Source organism: Pseudorasbora parva, chromosome 10, assembly GCF_024679245.1.
Source record: "Pseudorasbora parva isolate DD20220531a chromosome 10, ASM2467924v1, whole genome shotgun sequence".
NCBI lineage: Eukaryota > Metazoa > Chordata > Actinopteri > Cypriniformes > Gobionidae > Pseudorasbora > Pseudorasbora parva.
Window position 1 is genome coordinate 14,784,309 of NC_090181.1, and position 15,942 is coordinate 14,800,250.

Below are 15,942 nucleotides of genomic sequence, written 5' to 3' on the forward strand. Positions count from 1 at the left end.
GGTGTTTGTCCAAAAACAGTATAATTTGAGAGGGATTTTTTGGGGTGGATGGAGGGAGAAAAAAACCCTGACATTTGACATTCAGACTGCAATAAAATAACTGACTAACCCGTGTAAATTCTGGAATTATCTTACCCATCTACATCTCACTTCAGAACAGTTGAACTGTTGAAGATGTGCCACTTCGGACTGCTGGCATTAACACACTGAATTGTCCAAAACACAAAGAGGAAAAAGGATATGGACGCAAGTAACCACACCGTAACCATGAGAAACAAATTTATTTAAAAGCTACGGTTGCCATTTGTCCTGAACAGGCTAAAAATCACATACCGCCGAATCACTTAGGAAACTATTGAACCAGGATTTTTCCTTTTTCACCTTTCTCCCCTTTTTTTTTCAGTTCCTATAATGCTTTCCAACCTGCGTGCACGAGTGGAGGGCAGCTTTTCATATGTGCTGAAGCCTAGCTCTGAATTCTGCTGGGGCAGCCGAAAAAGAAGAAGGTGATTCTTCAACACCTGAAGCAAAAAAAACAGACGTGTCATTAAAAGAAACACAACACCAGGAAAGGTGAGAAATCAAGAGATATATATAATGGAGATAAAGTCAGATCCAGGAAATGGAAGGTCTCTTTAAAGTAGAGGCGATTGGCTGATGGTACCTCATCTGTCAGGTAGTAGGTCTTTCTTAGCAGGCTCCGTCGTGCTGCCTCCACCTCCTGCAGAGTGTGTAAGTCAGGTTGGTCATAATTCACAGCACAATGACAAAATAAGACAGCTAAGAGACCATCTATCACACTCGCTTCACTCTTCCGACATGTGTCAAACCCAACCACTCCATTTGGGATTAGGTGACAAAACACTTGCACATATAAATTATAGTTTCCCCTGGAGGAAACATTGGCAGAAAGTACATTTGCTTGACTTAATGAATTAAATTTAGGTATTTTCCTCATATGAAGCCATTATATGGCTCCAGAAGACTTGGAATATAATGCACAAGTCATACTGACAAATTTTTATTTTTGGAGCTTGACAGTCTCTGGTCACCATTTACATCCGGTGTATGGAAAGAGCAGCTTGAACATTCTGCTAAATGTATTTTTATGCTCTATTAAAAAAAAGTAAGTCATATGGGTTTGTGATGTTGTAACAACATGAAAATTAATTTTTATTTTTGGAACTAGCCCTTTAGGATTGTTCATCATTAAGACTTTTTTTTTTTGTAAAAAAAAACTTTTTAGGTGACTGAAATGAAGCTAAAATAAAATGTTATATAAATATTAGATGAAAAATCAGCAAGTGTGTTTTAACTTGTAGTTCGGTTCTCGTTTTTTTTTTTTTGGTTTAGTTCGCTTAGCGTTCACAATGTCATTTTTACCACCAAACCTAAAGATACAAAACAAGCAATGGAACTTGTCAAACATCCAAAACGTAAATGAGAGAAATGTGTAAATGAGAGAAAACAGCAGCAGGAATCCCTCCATCACACACACAAACGAAGATCTGAAGCAAGACACGGTTCTGATGTCTGTACCGAACTGTGATGGCCAACATCACAACTATGATGAGAAAAAACAGGTGCTCTATATGCTTGAGCACTCTGTCCTCTATGGGTCGCATCCTGTGACATCACGCCCTGTTTTTGGCTCATTTAGAAGTCTCTGGTCCATATTGCGTTCATTCAAAATGCACCGGAGTTCGTTTGGAAGCAGACCGAGACCCATCTTTTCAAGGGTCGTGGTTCACTTATTGGTGTGCACCAGGGTTCAGATAGTAGTGTTCACACTTGTTCAAATGAACCGCACTAACAGAGCAATAAGAGTTTGTTTTAATTGAACCAAAAAGCCAATTGTGAACATACCCTTAAACGAAAAAGCTGATCAGGCAGCTAACTGAAATAAAATAAGTTGAAACACTACAATGACTAAACCTGAAATAAAACAATTAAATCTAAAGATAATTTTTTTTTTTATAAAAGTGGAAAAAACTAAAATAAAATAAACAACTGAAAACTAAAAATATACAAAGTAAAAGCTAAATAAAAACATAAATACTATAATAGTACATAAATAATCCTAAAATAACACTGGTCTTGATGCCCTTGTAGTTTACCTCTGCCACTGCATCCTGGGAGAAGATAAAAGCATTGAGATGGGCAACAGCCACGGCATAAAGTACAGGACACCAGTTCCTCTTCAAAGCTCCTGTTACCAGTGCTCGAAAGTACAGTCGCAGGAGAGGCAGGGAGTCCTCCACGGGGGACGTGAACTTTTCCAATGGAACAGGCAGCTGTAAAGGACAAACAAATCAAATTTCAGAAGGTCTTAACTGGTTCACAAAAAGGATTTACAGTTCAGTCATATATATAGCACATGTCTTGGATAAGCTCTGAAATGATTTAAAAGAGCGATCTTCTTTCAGTAAGATCACCCAAACAGCTCTACATATTTTGAAGTTGGCAAAAATCCATTATGTATTCTTGTGAAATTTCTTTCAATTCAATTTAGTATACTGCTACTTTTCAAATTACAAAAATTTGAATTGAATAAGTAATATACAATGAAATCACTTTCATTTGTATGCACTGGAATAACTCATTCATCTTCGGAACACAAATGAAGATCTTTTTGATGAAATCTGAGAGATTTATGTCCCTTCATACCACTTTGACGGTTCAAAAAGTTCATAAAGAGAACGTAAAACGAATCTATATTAACGGAGCGGTTTAGTCCAAATTTTCTAAAAAGACACAATCGCTTTATATGATTAACAGATTTAATTTAGGCTTTTATTCACATATAAACATTGATCAACTTACACATCAGTTATGATAAAAGGAAGCTCAAGCACGTTTGCTTGACATGTGAAAACCAATTTGAGCTTGGGCTTTTTTGAGCTTCCACAAGAACCAGTGAGGTTCGTTCTTTCGTGTCAAGCAGGTTCGGTTGAGTTTTTGAAGAGTCAAAGTGCTAGTTGCATGGACTGTCAAAGGAGTGAAAGAAATCTCTCAGATTACATTAAAATATCTTCAATTGTGTTTTAAAGATTAATGAAAGTCTTACGGGTTTGGAACAACATGATTAATTCATTTATTGACTCACATATAAATCTATTATTGCAACATACAGTTTGAACTAAATAGCAGAAATTAATAAAACGTATAAACTCTAACGGCGTTTTGCTGTAGTATAAATCAGAGAAACGACTTGGTGCAAGAACAAACCTCGCTGGTTATTGTGCATCAAGCAAGCATGTTTGAACATCCGTTTACAATATTTAATGTCCACTATGTATGTGCGTTGATCAATGTTTGTATGTGAATTAAAGCCGGAATGAAATCTGTTTATAAATCACTCATAAACCGCTTTGATTTATATAAGGGTTACCTTTGAACTTTTTGAAGTGATAAAATTAGGGTACAATGGACTTACAATGCAGGGACAGAAGTCATTTAGGTTATTAAAATATATTAATTTGCACTTCAAAGATGAATGAGTCTTATGAGTTTGGAATGAATAAATGACAGAACTATCTCTGTATCACTCACAATTGAGTGGCGAGACATAGAAGGATAGGCAGTCTACAACTATTTTAGGACTATATTACTAAATAAAATGTGCATAAAATTATTAGCAGTATTCAAAATGTTGCCTAATTTTATATTGGCATCAAAATAACAGTGAATGAACTATCCACCACACGAACATCATGCATTTTGTAGATCCTAGGCAAACAAATGTGTGAACTCAAGTAGACTTCTCAAAACGTCCGATGACCTTCTGAACTGTGATTAAATGCTCAAAATCTCTGAATTGGATCATCGCTTTAGATGCCCATAATTGCAGTGAGTAAACAACTCATGCATCCAACATGCTTATCCTGCACGTAGAACATTTGATGAAAAGAAACCCCTTACCTGCTGTAGCGAGACCCCCAGCGATCGCAGCATTCCCACGTGTTCACCAAACACAGCCAGCCTCATGGTGACACTGTAGCGCCGCTGTAAAGGCAAAAGCATAAAGCAGCCAAAGAGTGGGTCACCAAATGACACAGCCTCATACTGTGCCAGTAGAGCAGAGTATAAGTCATGAAAGGAAGCCAGGCCTGGTGGAGCTGAGCCAAGATCCAGTGCCTCAAGATGGGCTGGCCGTGTTAGCCTGCGAAACAGTGCCCAAGTAAGCTCTTGCACAGGCCGTTCCAGGAAGAGGTCACTGGAGCACAGAAAGACGCAAGCTAGCCGGGCTAACTTAGCCACCGGTGGCACCGCCGTGAGCGCCTGCTCCCTCCAGCTCTCCAGAACAAGCAGCCATTGAAGGCAGTGAGTGGCTGACTGTACAGACCCTGCTGGAAGAGACTCGACCTGCTGCCCACCGCCAGCTGAAAATCCCATTTGCTCATAGAGACTTATGAGCGGTAAAAAGGGCCAATCGGAAGGCAGGGAGGGGCCGGTAAGCTCAGGTAGAAGATGAGAGCGGACAAAAGGGTTTCTGCCGAGGTACCGGTCACGGGATGAAAGGACAGAGGGTTCCAAGTATGCAAGGTGGGTGAGGTAGCAACCGCGGATAGAGGGCAAATGATGAAGAGCGTCACGTAGCAGGGAACCAACGGCAGGTGAAGTCCTCTCCTTGAGCTGCAACTCGGCCAAAGCGGCCACCTCTGGTTCACCACAACCATCCTCCCTAACAAGGAAAAGAATATAATTATTACTAAATTAATCCATATTACATTCTTAAATTTTTTTTTGTTTTTTTTGGGGGGGTTGGTTATATTTGTTAATGTTTTTGAAAGAAGTCTCTCATGCTCTCCAAGGCTTCATTCATTTAATCAAAAATACATTGAAGACATAAGGATTCAGGATTATTTGATAAATATAGTTGTTCAATCTTTACAATCACAGTAAATTCTCCCATATAAGGAACTTACTTGTATATACATTGATCAGACATAAAATATTGTGTTGTCCTGTTTTTGCTGCTAAAATAGCCTTGACCTGTCGAGGCATGGACTCCACTAGACCCCTGCGAGGTGGGGCCTCCATGGATTGGAATTGTTTGTTCAGCACATCCCACCGTTGCTCGATTTGGTTGAGATCTGGGGAATTTGGAGGCCAAGTCAACAACTTAAAATCGTTGTGCTCCAGAAACCATTCCAGAAACCATTTTTGCTTTGTGGCAGGGCACATTATCCTGCTGAAGGGAATTAGGCCACATAAAATGGTGTACATGGTCTGCAACTATGCTTAGGTAGGTGGCATGTGTCAAAGTAACACCCACATGGATCACTGGACCCAGTTTCCCAGCAGAACATTGTCCAAAGCATCACACTGCCTCCGCCTGCTTGCCTTCTTCCCATAGTGCATCCTGGTGCAATGTGTTCCCCAGGTAAGTACCACTGTGCACCCAGCCATTCATTTGATATAAAAGAAAATGTGATTTATCAGACCAGACACCTTTTTCCACTGCTCAGTGGTCCATTTCTGATGCTCATGACTCTTTTAGCAGTGGGCAGGGCTCAGTGGCTATGCAGCCCCATGTGCAACAAACTGTGAGACACTGTTTTCTCGGGCACCTTTTTATCAGAACCACTAACTTCTTGAGCAATTTGAGCTACAGTATCTCATTTGAATCAATGAGCCTTGGCTGACCATGACTGAGTTGACGGTTCACCACTGTTCCTCAATGTTCCCCCACAAGAGATGCAGTTTTAAAGATGCTCTAACCCAGTCGTCTAGCCATCACAAATTGGCCCTTGTCAAACTCACTCAAATCCTTACGCTTGCCCATTTACCCTGTTCTAACACATCAACTTTGAGGATAAAATATTCACTTGCTGCCTAATATATCCCACCCACTACAGGAGTCATGATGAAGAGATACTCCGTGTTATTCACTTCACCAGTCAGTAGTCATACTATTATGCCTTATCTGTTGTTAATGTTGCACTATTACTCACTTCCAGCTTAATCTTAATTTTTTGTAAAGCTGAACCCCCATTCGGAACCATACCGCCAAAAACAAATGTTGTAAATTAACAACAATAAATCATGTTCTATTGCCAGAGTGGTCCTGACTGAAATGTCATTTTAATGCATCCTTGATGAAGCACCCGTTCCACCACATCCCAAAGGTGCTCTATTGGGTTGAGATCGGGTGACTGTTTTAGTACAGTGATCGGGGCCATTTTAGTACAGTGAACTCATTATCCTGCTGGAAGTAGCCATCAGAGGATGGGTACATGGTAGTCATAAAGGAATGGACATGGTCAGAAACAATGCTCAGGTAGGCCGTGGCATTTAAACAATGCCCAATTGGCACTAAGGGGACCAAAGTGTGCAAAGAAAACATCCCTCACACCATTACACCACAACAGCACAGTGTAACAAGGCATGATGGATCCATGTTCTCATTCTGTTTACGCCAAATTCTGACTCCACCATCTAAATGTCTCAACAGAAATTGAGACTCATCAGACCAGGCAACATTTTTCCAGTCTTCAACTGTCCAATTTTGGTGAGCTTGTGCAAATTGTAGCCTCTTTTTCCTATTTGTAGTGGAGATGAGTGGTACCCGGTGGGGTCTTCTGCTGTTGAAGCCCATCCGCCTCAAGGTTGTGCATGTTGTGGCGTCATTGTGGCCCATTCTCCTCTGACCTCTAGCATCAACAAGGCATTTTCGCCCACAGGACTGCCGCATACTGGATGTTTTTCCCTTTTCACACCGTTCTTTGTAAACCCTAGAAATTGTTTTCGTGAAAATTCCAGTAACTGAACAGATTGTGAAATACTGTTTATACTGTACCAACAACCATGCCACGTTCACAATTGCTTAAATCACCTTTCTTCCTATTTCTGACATTCAGTTTGGAGTTCAGGAGATTGTCTTGACCAAGACCACACCCCTAAATGCATTGAAGCAACTGCCATGTGATTGGTTGATTAGATAATTGCATTAATGAGAAATTGAACAGGTGTTCCTGATAATCCTTAAGGTGAATAATATATATATATATATATATATATATATATATATATATATATATTAGGGGTGTAACGATACGCGTATTCGTATTGAACCGTTCGGTACGAGGCTTTCGGTTCGGTACGCGGTACGCATTATGTACCGAACGGTTCTTGGACTAATTAATTAGATTTGGAAAATAAAAAATTGTGTGAAATATAATAATATGCGTTCAACAAGGTAGCCCAATAACCAAAACGACATAACAGGCAATGCCCCTGACACCGCCGAAGTGAAAAAAAACAACAAAAAAACAAAAACAAATATGTTTTAGGCTGCTCAGTCAGGTGCTCGCTTACTCAGTAGGCTACGCGCTGAATGCTCGTGGCAAAATGGCTATTGCGTTTAACAAACCAGAAATAGAAGATCCTACAATAACCAACAGGTCTGGTGTTTGGGTGAACTTTGGATTCTTGGTAGCTATGATGGTGTTGGCAAGATTGATGGATTAAAAAACAACGGTATGTCGCATTTGCTGATGGTACAACTGTGTTTGTAGTATGCAACAGCGGATCAGTTGCGGACTGCAAACGCAGCATATGTAAAGCACTACAGGCTGTGGGGCTCCTGCAACGCACACGCAACACGCACCGCACACGCTAATGTAAAGAGCTAATGTCTTATTCCTGTAACTACATAGAAGATGGGTAAAATCATACTTTGTTAGTTTTAATAAAATAATAAAAAAAGGTAATTTCTGCCAATTTTTTTCTTTTTGCTGTATCTAAAACATACCGAACCGTACCGAACCGAACCGTGACACCAGTGTATCGTATCGAACCGAACCGTGAATTTTGTGAACCGTTACACCCCTAATATATATATATATTAATTAATAATTTGATACAATGCACTTATTGTGTACATACATGTTTTTACATTGTATTTAAATTTTAATAATACCTGCATGTAAATACACAGTTGGCACTTCCCTTACACCTAACCCTACCCTTAAACTTACCCATACCACCACACCTGTCCCTAACACTACCCGTATCCCACCTCAATATCAAAGTGCTTTGCAATACAATTTGAACACAGTAAGTACATTGTACTTATTTTTTGATGTAAGTACATAGTGCTTAAAGCCACCTAATATAAAGTGGGGCCACATATTATATATATATATATATATATATATATATATATATATATATATATATATATATATATATATATATATATATATACACATATATACATATATACATATATATATATACATATATATATATATATACACACACACACACACACATACACACACACACACACACACACACACACACATACATGTATATCTAAACAAAAACAACAACTGTCAACTGTCCATGTAATGATACACTCCATCCTGTCTGAAATGTGCAGTTTGCTGCTCTCTTGTGAGTATGATGTGAAACTACAGCTTGATAAAGCTGAGAATCTAAAATTTCATCTGAACCATGACTGTACCTCTGTCAGGACCACCATCATCAAAAATAATTGACAATCAGCATATAGTTTGGATTGGTGGTATGGTTCTGTTCTGGCAAGAATTCCTTGTGCATCCATGCAGCCTACCACGGATTAGAGCAGGGAAAGCAGCCAGCGATACCACCCCAGTTAAATAGAACAGAACCAACAATGTATTGCAGATATCATTAAAGGGTTAGTTCACCCAAAAATGAAATTTCTTTCAATAATGACTCACCCCAATGTCATTCCACACCCATAAGACCTCCGTTCATCCTCGGAACACAGTTTAATATATTTTAGATTTAGTCCGAGGGCTTTCTGTACTTTGAATGTAAGTGTATGCACACTTTGCTGTCCATGTCCAGAAGGTAATGAAAACATCAAAGTTGTCCATATGTGACATCAGTTGGTTAGTTAGACTCTTCTGAAGCATCGAAAATACATTTTGGTTTATTCAGCATCGTCTTCTCTTCCGTGTTCCTCAAATAAAGAATCAAACGGTCATGATTCAAGATTCGGATCGCATGTCAAACTGGCAAACTGCTGAAATCACGTGACATGGCGATCCGAATCATGAGTCAATATGCTGATTCATGACCGTTTGATTCTTTATTTGAGAATCAAAACGCAATTAAAGGAACACGGAAGAGAAGACAATGATGAATAAAGTAGTTTTTGTCATTTTTGGACAAATATGTATTTTCGATACTTCAAGAGATTCTAACTAATCAACTGATGTCACATATGGACTATTTTGATGATGTTTTTATTACCTTTCTGGACGTGGACAGCAAAGTGTGCATACACTTACATTCAAAGTACAGAAAGCCCTCTGACTAAATCTAAAATATCTTAAACTGTGTTCCGAGGATGAACGGAGGTCTTACGGGTGTGGAACGTCATTGGGGTGAGTCATTAATGAAAGAAATTTCATTTTTTGGGGCGCAACTCTATGCAGGCAACTCGAAATACCCAGTCCTTGATGTAATTTCTCCCAATTAGTTTCACCTCTCATCTTGGTACAGTTAATGAAACAAAGCCTGACGTCATCGCACATGCCTGAAGAGGTTCAAGAATATTAATACTATCATTTCACATCAAAGCAACATAAAATACATCATAGGTTACCGAGATAAAATCAAATAACAAATTGCATCCTAGAGAGCCTCTGATCTGTAGGCACTTACACAAATTCTAGCGTCAGCAAAATTGGCTTTTTTTTTCTTTGCTTACACTCAATTCAAAGCAGAGTTACATCTATAATGATGATAAACATGCAAAAATATGAAAGTGGTAAAAAAAAGGAAAAAAAGAAAAGATTTTCACTGCATTAGAAAAACAATAAATAAGGTAAACAAATTATGCTAGACCTAACTTCAATCTTATAAGCCTTTTTTTCCATTCAGTCATTGTTACATTATTCCAAATGGTGTCAAGGTAACTTTTAGAGGATGAAGTCTAGTGCCTAGCATCTGAATATTTTAGCAGGCACTATATACAAAAAAATGTATATTATTTTGTGAATACAATGTATGAGACAAATAATAACCCCACTAAGAGTGCAAAGCCAAAACGGAGAGGTGAGAGTTTGTGGCAAAGCTTTAGCAGACTTACGGAAGAAGGCTGTGGCTGAAAGTCATGACAGACATGAGTTCATGTGCCAAGTATTCACTGCCAGGCAGAAGCCAGGGCAATAATGCCAACGATACTTGGTGGAACAAGGAAGCGTGTTTGGCCACCTCTGGGTCAACTGGAACCTAAAGATTACAGAATAAAACAGGGCTCCCATTTCAAATTTCCAATCTCATGGTTTACATTTTCCATTTAAAAATTCCATACTTTTCCAAACTAATTTCCAAACCTCTCTATAGATTTGTCAGACCGTATTTAAAATAAATGGTTCATAATAAATATTCAGGTTTTCTCAAAGTGATAACATGCACTTATATGATTAGAAGAACCCTAAAACAACAAAGTACAATCTGAATTTTAATGATTGTGTGGTCTTTTTCAGTGGCATTCGTGTAAACATTATTTTAGTAAAGTTCAAAATAGACCCGCTTATGATAAAGACAAATATTTCTGCATAAAGAAAAGGTGCACCTTAAATTAATAATGTCATGTTTAACCATTACTATTATGATCACTAAACTTTTGCAGTGAAAACACTCTGCTTGTATGATACATTTATTTCTCTAAATTCTTAATTTTATATACTGAATAGGAGCAATAGCTGGAAACACAATGATTTTTTCCATACTTATCCAGACCTGGAAATTACTCAAATCAAATTCCATACTTTTCCAAACAGAGTAGGAACAGTAATGTATTCCATTTAAATAAATTTAAATAATTAATCCAGCACATTTAATTCTTACAACCTATTTTCAAGTCTGATTAAACACTACATTTCATTCATTAAGAAAATAAACTAAAATATATTTTATTTATTATATCTAAATATTCTAAATGTTTTGTTAAATAAAGAGGTTGCAGTTACCAGCTTGTGAGCCAGTCTGAGCAGTAGATACAGCAGGTGGTGCTCATGGCGTAAAATCCAGGCGCTCATGTGAGAAAAAGAGGGCATGGCTCCGACACAAGACCGCAGATAACCCAGTACAGAGTCAGAGAGGATGAGACGACTGAACTGATAAGAAACAGAGAAAGAAACTTAGCACTAATTTAAAAATCTCAGCATTTTTTCACATCTATCAAAAATGTATTGCTAATTTACTTTCTTAATTAAGCCCTTGTGGATGGAGGTGATGGTATTCAGCAGGTATAGGAGGGCAGTAGGAAGGGACAGAGGGGAGTTGGGCCCTGCCATTGTGCTGGAGGTCTTCAGCCTTGAGCAGGACAAGCCTGGCAGACTGGGGACGACCTCTCCACCAGGGGCACTTAGCCCAGGGTTACAAATCACAGAGCTGGGCCTGCAGAAGAGAAGAGATCATATTCATAATCATCATTACGTTCCATTTATACAAGATCTATTCTTTTTGTATGGCTCAATATAGAAGATACAGCATGGGTGAAATGCTCTTATTAATGGCAAAAAATGTATATTTAATAATAACTTTAATTAATATTACATTGTATATAACATCATTTTGCTGTAACTTTGTCAATGCAACTATTATTGTTTTTTTTTTTTTTGTTTTTTTTTAAGCCAATACCTGGTTTGTTCAAAAAAATAAAAAATTCATATGATATATAGTTAGTTAGTAATTGATGTGGTTAATCTTTGAACACTAAAGTAAAATAAGTCAGATCACCCTACCTGAAGCTGCTGGTCATATTTTGAATGGCCTGATGGGATATCAAGGGCAGAAGCACGTCTGAAGTTAGTGACTCTAGTTCCTGTAGACACTGTACTGGCTGGAAAGAGCTCTGACAAATGAATCAGATCAGATTATTCACGTTACAAATGTAAATGATGGTGATTATTGTAAAGCATCTATATATAATAGGCCCATTTGCACTAAAAGCATCAGTTACCACAACTAAATGTTGATATATTCTAAAAGGCTAAAATAAATATGAGGGGGAAAAAGTATGTGAATCAGAGGCTGCAAATGGCACTCAGTCTCTATTAGCAGTGTAAAAACAAAATCCATAAAAAAAATCCTTTTTTGTGAAGATACATTATCAGCAACTATTTCATTCAGGCAGCATTATCTTGACTTGAGGGAACGGACTGAATATGCTGAATAAAGTGAAATAATCTCTCATATTTTGGTGTTTATCACACCAGAAACACTGATTCAGGGCAGTTTGACTCTAAAAGGATCCACTGATTATCCACTTTCCATCTTAGAGATGAGTTCATGTTTTATGTATCAATCATGCATATATTGATCAACATTTCAAAGCATTTAAAGGGGTCATGACATGGATATTTTATTATGTAAATATTTTCCTTGAGGTTCACATACAATGTTAAAAAAGTTTTTTGCACAAAAAAAGACATGTATACCTACATACATATCTCTCTCTCTCTCTCTCTCTCTCTCTCTCTCTCTCTCTCTCTCTCTCTCTCTCTCTCTCTCTCTCTCTCTCTCTCTCTCTCTCTCTCTCTATATATATATATATACATATATATATATATATATATATATATAAATATAAAATATATATGCTTCTTTAAAGTTGCAGTAGGTAACTTTTGTAAAAATGTATTTTTTACATATTTGTTAAACCTGTCATTATGTCCTGACAGTAGAATATGAGACAGATAATCTGTGAGGGGGAAAAAAATCAAGCTCTTCTGTCTCCTCCCAGTGGTTCTATTGCCATTTCCAAAAATCCACCGCTCCCCGTAAGAAACAACCAATCAGAGCCAGGAGGACTGTCTTAGCAATGTCAATCAAGCTTGTGCGTGCTTATTACACCCTCTCATGCGCTTTCATGTACAGGACAAACAATCTAAACTGCCAATTCCTGGAGTGGCATCTACTCATAAAAAAGACGGGTAAACGGAAAAAGACTGATGACGATGATAAAATAGGCAAAAAGAAAGATTTAGATTGAGCCCAAAATAAAACAAGGGTAAATATCACAGCAACTTTTCCGAGGTGGAGGGAGCTAACATTACATGTCCTGAAAGGGTTAAAAACCGATGCGGAGTTAGCCATAGTTCTGCTTGACATGTAAGTATCCCTGCTTGATTGTTTTCATTTTTTAAGAACTACACAACCAAGATAAGTTATTATCTTAGCTCCTCTGACACAAATGGGACGCCATTAAAATAAACCATCCACTTGTTTCCGAATCTGGGATCCTTTTTAAGTCTGTAGAGAGACGCAAACAAGCTATTTAAAATGGCAAGCCAACATTCTTTCACACTTCCATTTGTCCAGCGGTCAACGGACTGACTGAGTAGGTGGTGAATGTGAGAAACTGAACGTGCTTCTGTATACAGTATCCAGTGTAGACCGCATCAGTGATTATAATGGGTTCGGTTTGCTTTTGATGTGACATGACGTAGGCAAATGTCAGCTGTTAGGCAACTGATTGCTAGTTGGTGGAGCCTATGGTGCGATGATGTATTCGTCCATGTCTTGGCTCTGGAGGCAGGTATGTGCAAATTGATTTGCATGTGTGAAATCACAGATGGAGCAATATCAAAACAAGCTGCTTTTGGAGCAGGATTAAAGGTGCCCTAGAATGATTTGAAACAATACAGTATGTTAAATTGTTCTTTGATATCTAAATTGGGTATGTGGCTTATTTAAGGTCAAAAATTGCCCTGATACAGTTTTACAGGTTCATTTACAACCCTAGAAATTGTCCCTGGGATGTTATGCTCTGTTTTTGCCTTATTTAGAAGGGTTGTGAATATTAATGAATATAGAGTTCTGTTCTGATTGGCTGTTTCACTGCACTGCTGCTCAATGACAGCTAACACATCTATACCATCTGTCATGGCAATGATTTTACAATGATAGCTTCTCAACTTTGAATCACGAACTGAACTGAGTAGCGCGTAAAATATGTTGTTTGTACAGTAACGTTACAGTTTGACAGTAGAGTACTGATTTAAAAGTTGATTTATTTAGCCAAACAAAGTAATATAAAAGCCAATCAAAATAGTCAGTGTCATGTTTACTACTCATCCGCCACAAAATGATCATACTTCAGTCCTCAAAAATGTATATTTATTTAACAAATTGACTAAGCCTTGTCAAATGACTATCGTTTCAACTTAGATTGTAGAGAAGGTGACGTTAGCTACAATGATCGACTGAGGGATCTGTAAGCAACTAAACCATAGTAGTAAACGTAGTTAGCTTCTGAGTTATGTGTTAATGATAAAATCTAGGCTAATTTAGATTTCAATCCATCAAAAAAGATCGAAATACGTATCTACAGTTGTATTTTATGACAACACTGGCAGGAAATAATATTACCCTTATGTAATAATATTACCCTTATGCTACTTGGAGTTTCCAATTGTTACTTTAGCATCTTGCGTTAGATCTAGACAACACAGGGGATATTATCATAATGTTTTCTTACTAAGAAACTTTCAATTTAATCCGAAATGGGTTTGACAGCCAAAAAGTGGATAAAATCACTACTCACTGCTTGCAGGAATACGGTTGAAATCGGCCCTTTCTTCAGTATCAGATACTGAGCGAATCCTGCTTGATATTGCCCCAGGTTAGAAAAAATTTGTGTGGTGAAATGGGCCGAGCAAACAAACAACTTTGAATTACTTTGTTGAAGTATCCAAATGTAAATAAACATCAACTATGACTGTTGACATTGCTTATCTGTGGAAAGGATATGAAAAGTCGTCACATCCCCTGCACAGCTGGGAACATGACATTTGTTTCCATGAGAGCTGCCGTTTTCGCTATCCTCGCGTGACGCTTGTTTATCTGCTGAACTCCCGACGGCTGCGCACTGCGCAGTTCCGCCTGACAATGAACAAGGGCTGACATGCAAATATTGGGGGCGTACATATTAATGATACCAGCGATTGCGTCACGTTAAGTTGAAAATAGCCTGTTTTTCCGTGGTGTTTTTCACAAACAAGATTTACATATGAAGGAGGAGGCAATGGTGTTTGAGACTCACTGTATGTTATGTCCATGTATTAAACTCTTCTTATTTCACTATGGCAAGGTTAATTAAATGTTTAATTCTAGGGCACCTTTAAATAAATGCTTTATTTATAATGAGAAGGGCATTTTAAGCGATGAATCTTGCATGAAGTTTTAATGGTTAACAGATGTCTTAAGGCATCAAGGCAAATTTCATTTCTCATGTCATAACCCCTTTAAAAAAAATGAAAAAAATAAAATTTGTTTGTTTTTGTAATTGTGTCTACAAAAAAACGGTTTCGGTATGCCTACGGTATATTTAAAAAATACATATGAGTAAAACACACATTCAGAAGAAAAGTCTGTTTTTTAAAATGACCTTATCAGTGAGACTGGTGTGACACTGGCTTTGATTCTTATTTCTTTCTTATATATACCTACTTGTACATAGAGCTGTGAATAATACGCCTCCACGTAGAGCAGGTAGGATGGAAGCAGAATCAGAGCACTTGACATTTGAGCCGAGCCATCGAGTGCGCTCACACAGCCCTTGAGAGAGCTAATGACAGTGGGCTGGAGACCCGTCACATGACTCCACAGAACGGGAGGAGGTGGAGGACACTCTGTACCCTGATCACTGTCGATACACACAGCCAAACAGCTCCAGACCATATTCAAAATTTACAGCAAAAATGTAAATGCAATATTATAAGCAGCAAGACAAAAAAACTAGTGGCACATACATTTCTCTTAATAAACAGTAAAACACTTTAACAGTGAGAGTTCCTGACCAACTGTAATATAATAATCATAAAGCTCTGTATCATTATTTTTAAGGAACCTTTGGAATTGCTTAATTAGTGCACATTCCTATTGTATTAAAGGCACAGTATGTCATTTTAGCCACTAGAGGTCGCTTAT

The 15,942-nt window shown here is 37.9% G+C and overlaps 1 protein-coding gene across 3 annotated transcripts in view; it reads right to left on the reverse strand.

The window, feature by feature from the left end:
• Positions 1–266: 266 nt before the first annotated feature.
• Positions 267–15,942, reverse strand: part of rpap1 (RNA polymerase II associated protein 1) — a 42,712-nt gene continuing 27,036 nt past the window's right edge. For all 3 annotated transcript variants that reach the window (XM_067455269.1, XM_067455267.1, XM_067455268.1), the window contains exons 17-25: positions 15,463–15,658; positions 11,754–11,863; positions 11,211–11,406; positions 10,977–11,123; positions 10,091–10,233; positions 3,922–4,684; positions 2,118–2,294; positions 665–721; positions 267–521 (exon numbers count right to left, since the gene is read on the reverse strand). In XM_067455269.1, coding sequence (XP_067311370.1) covers positions 378–521; positions 665–721; positions 2,118–2,294; positions 3,922–4,684; positions 10,091–10,233; positions 10,977–11,123; positions 11,211–11,406; positions 11,754–11,863; positions 15,463–15,658 — 1,933 coding nt within the window. In that variant the 3' untranslated portion in view covers positions 267–377. The remainder of the gene's footprint in view (positions 522–664; positions 722–2,117; positions 2,295–3,921; positions 4,685–10,090; positions 10,234–10,976; positions 11,124–11,210; positions 11,407–11,753; positions 11,864–15,462; positions 15,659–15,942) is intronic.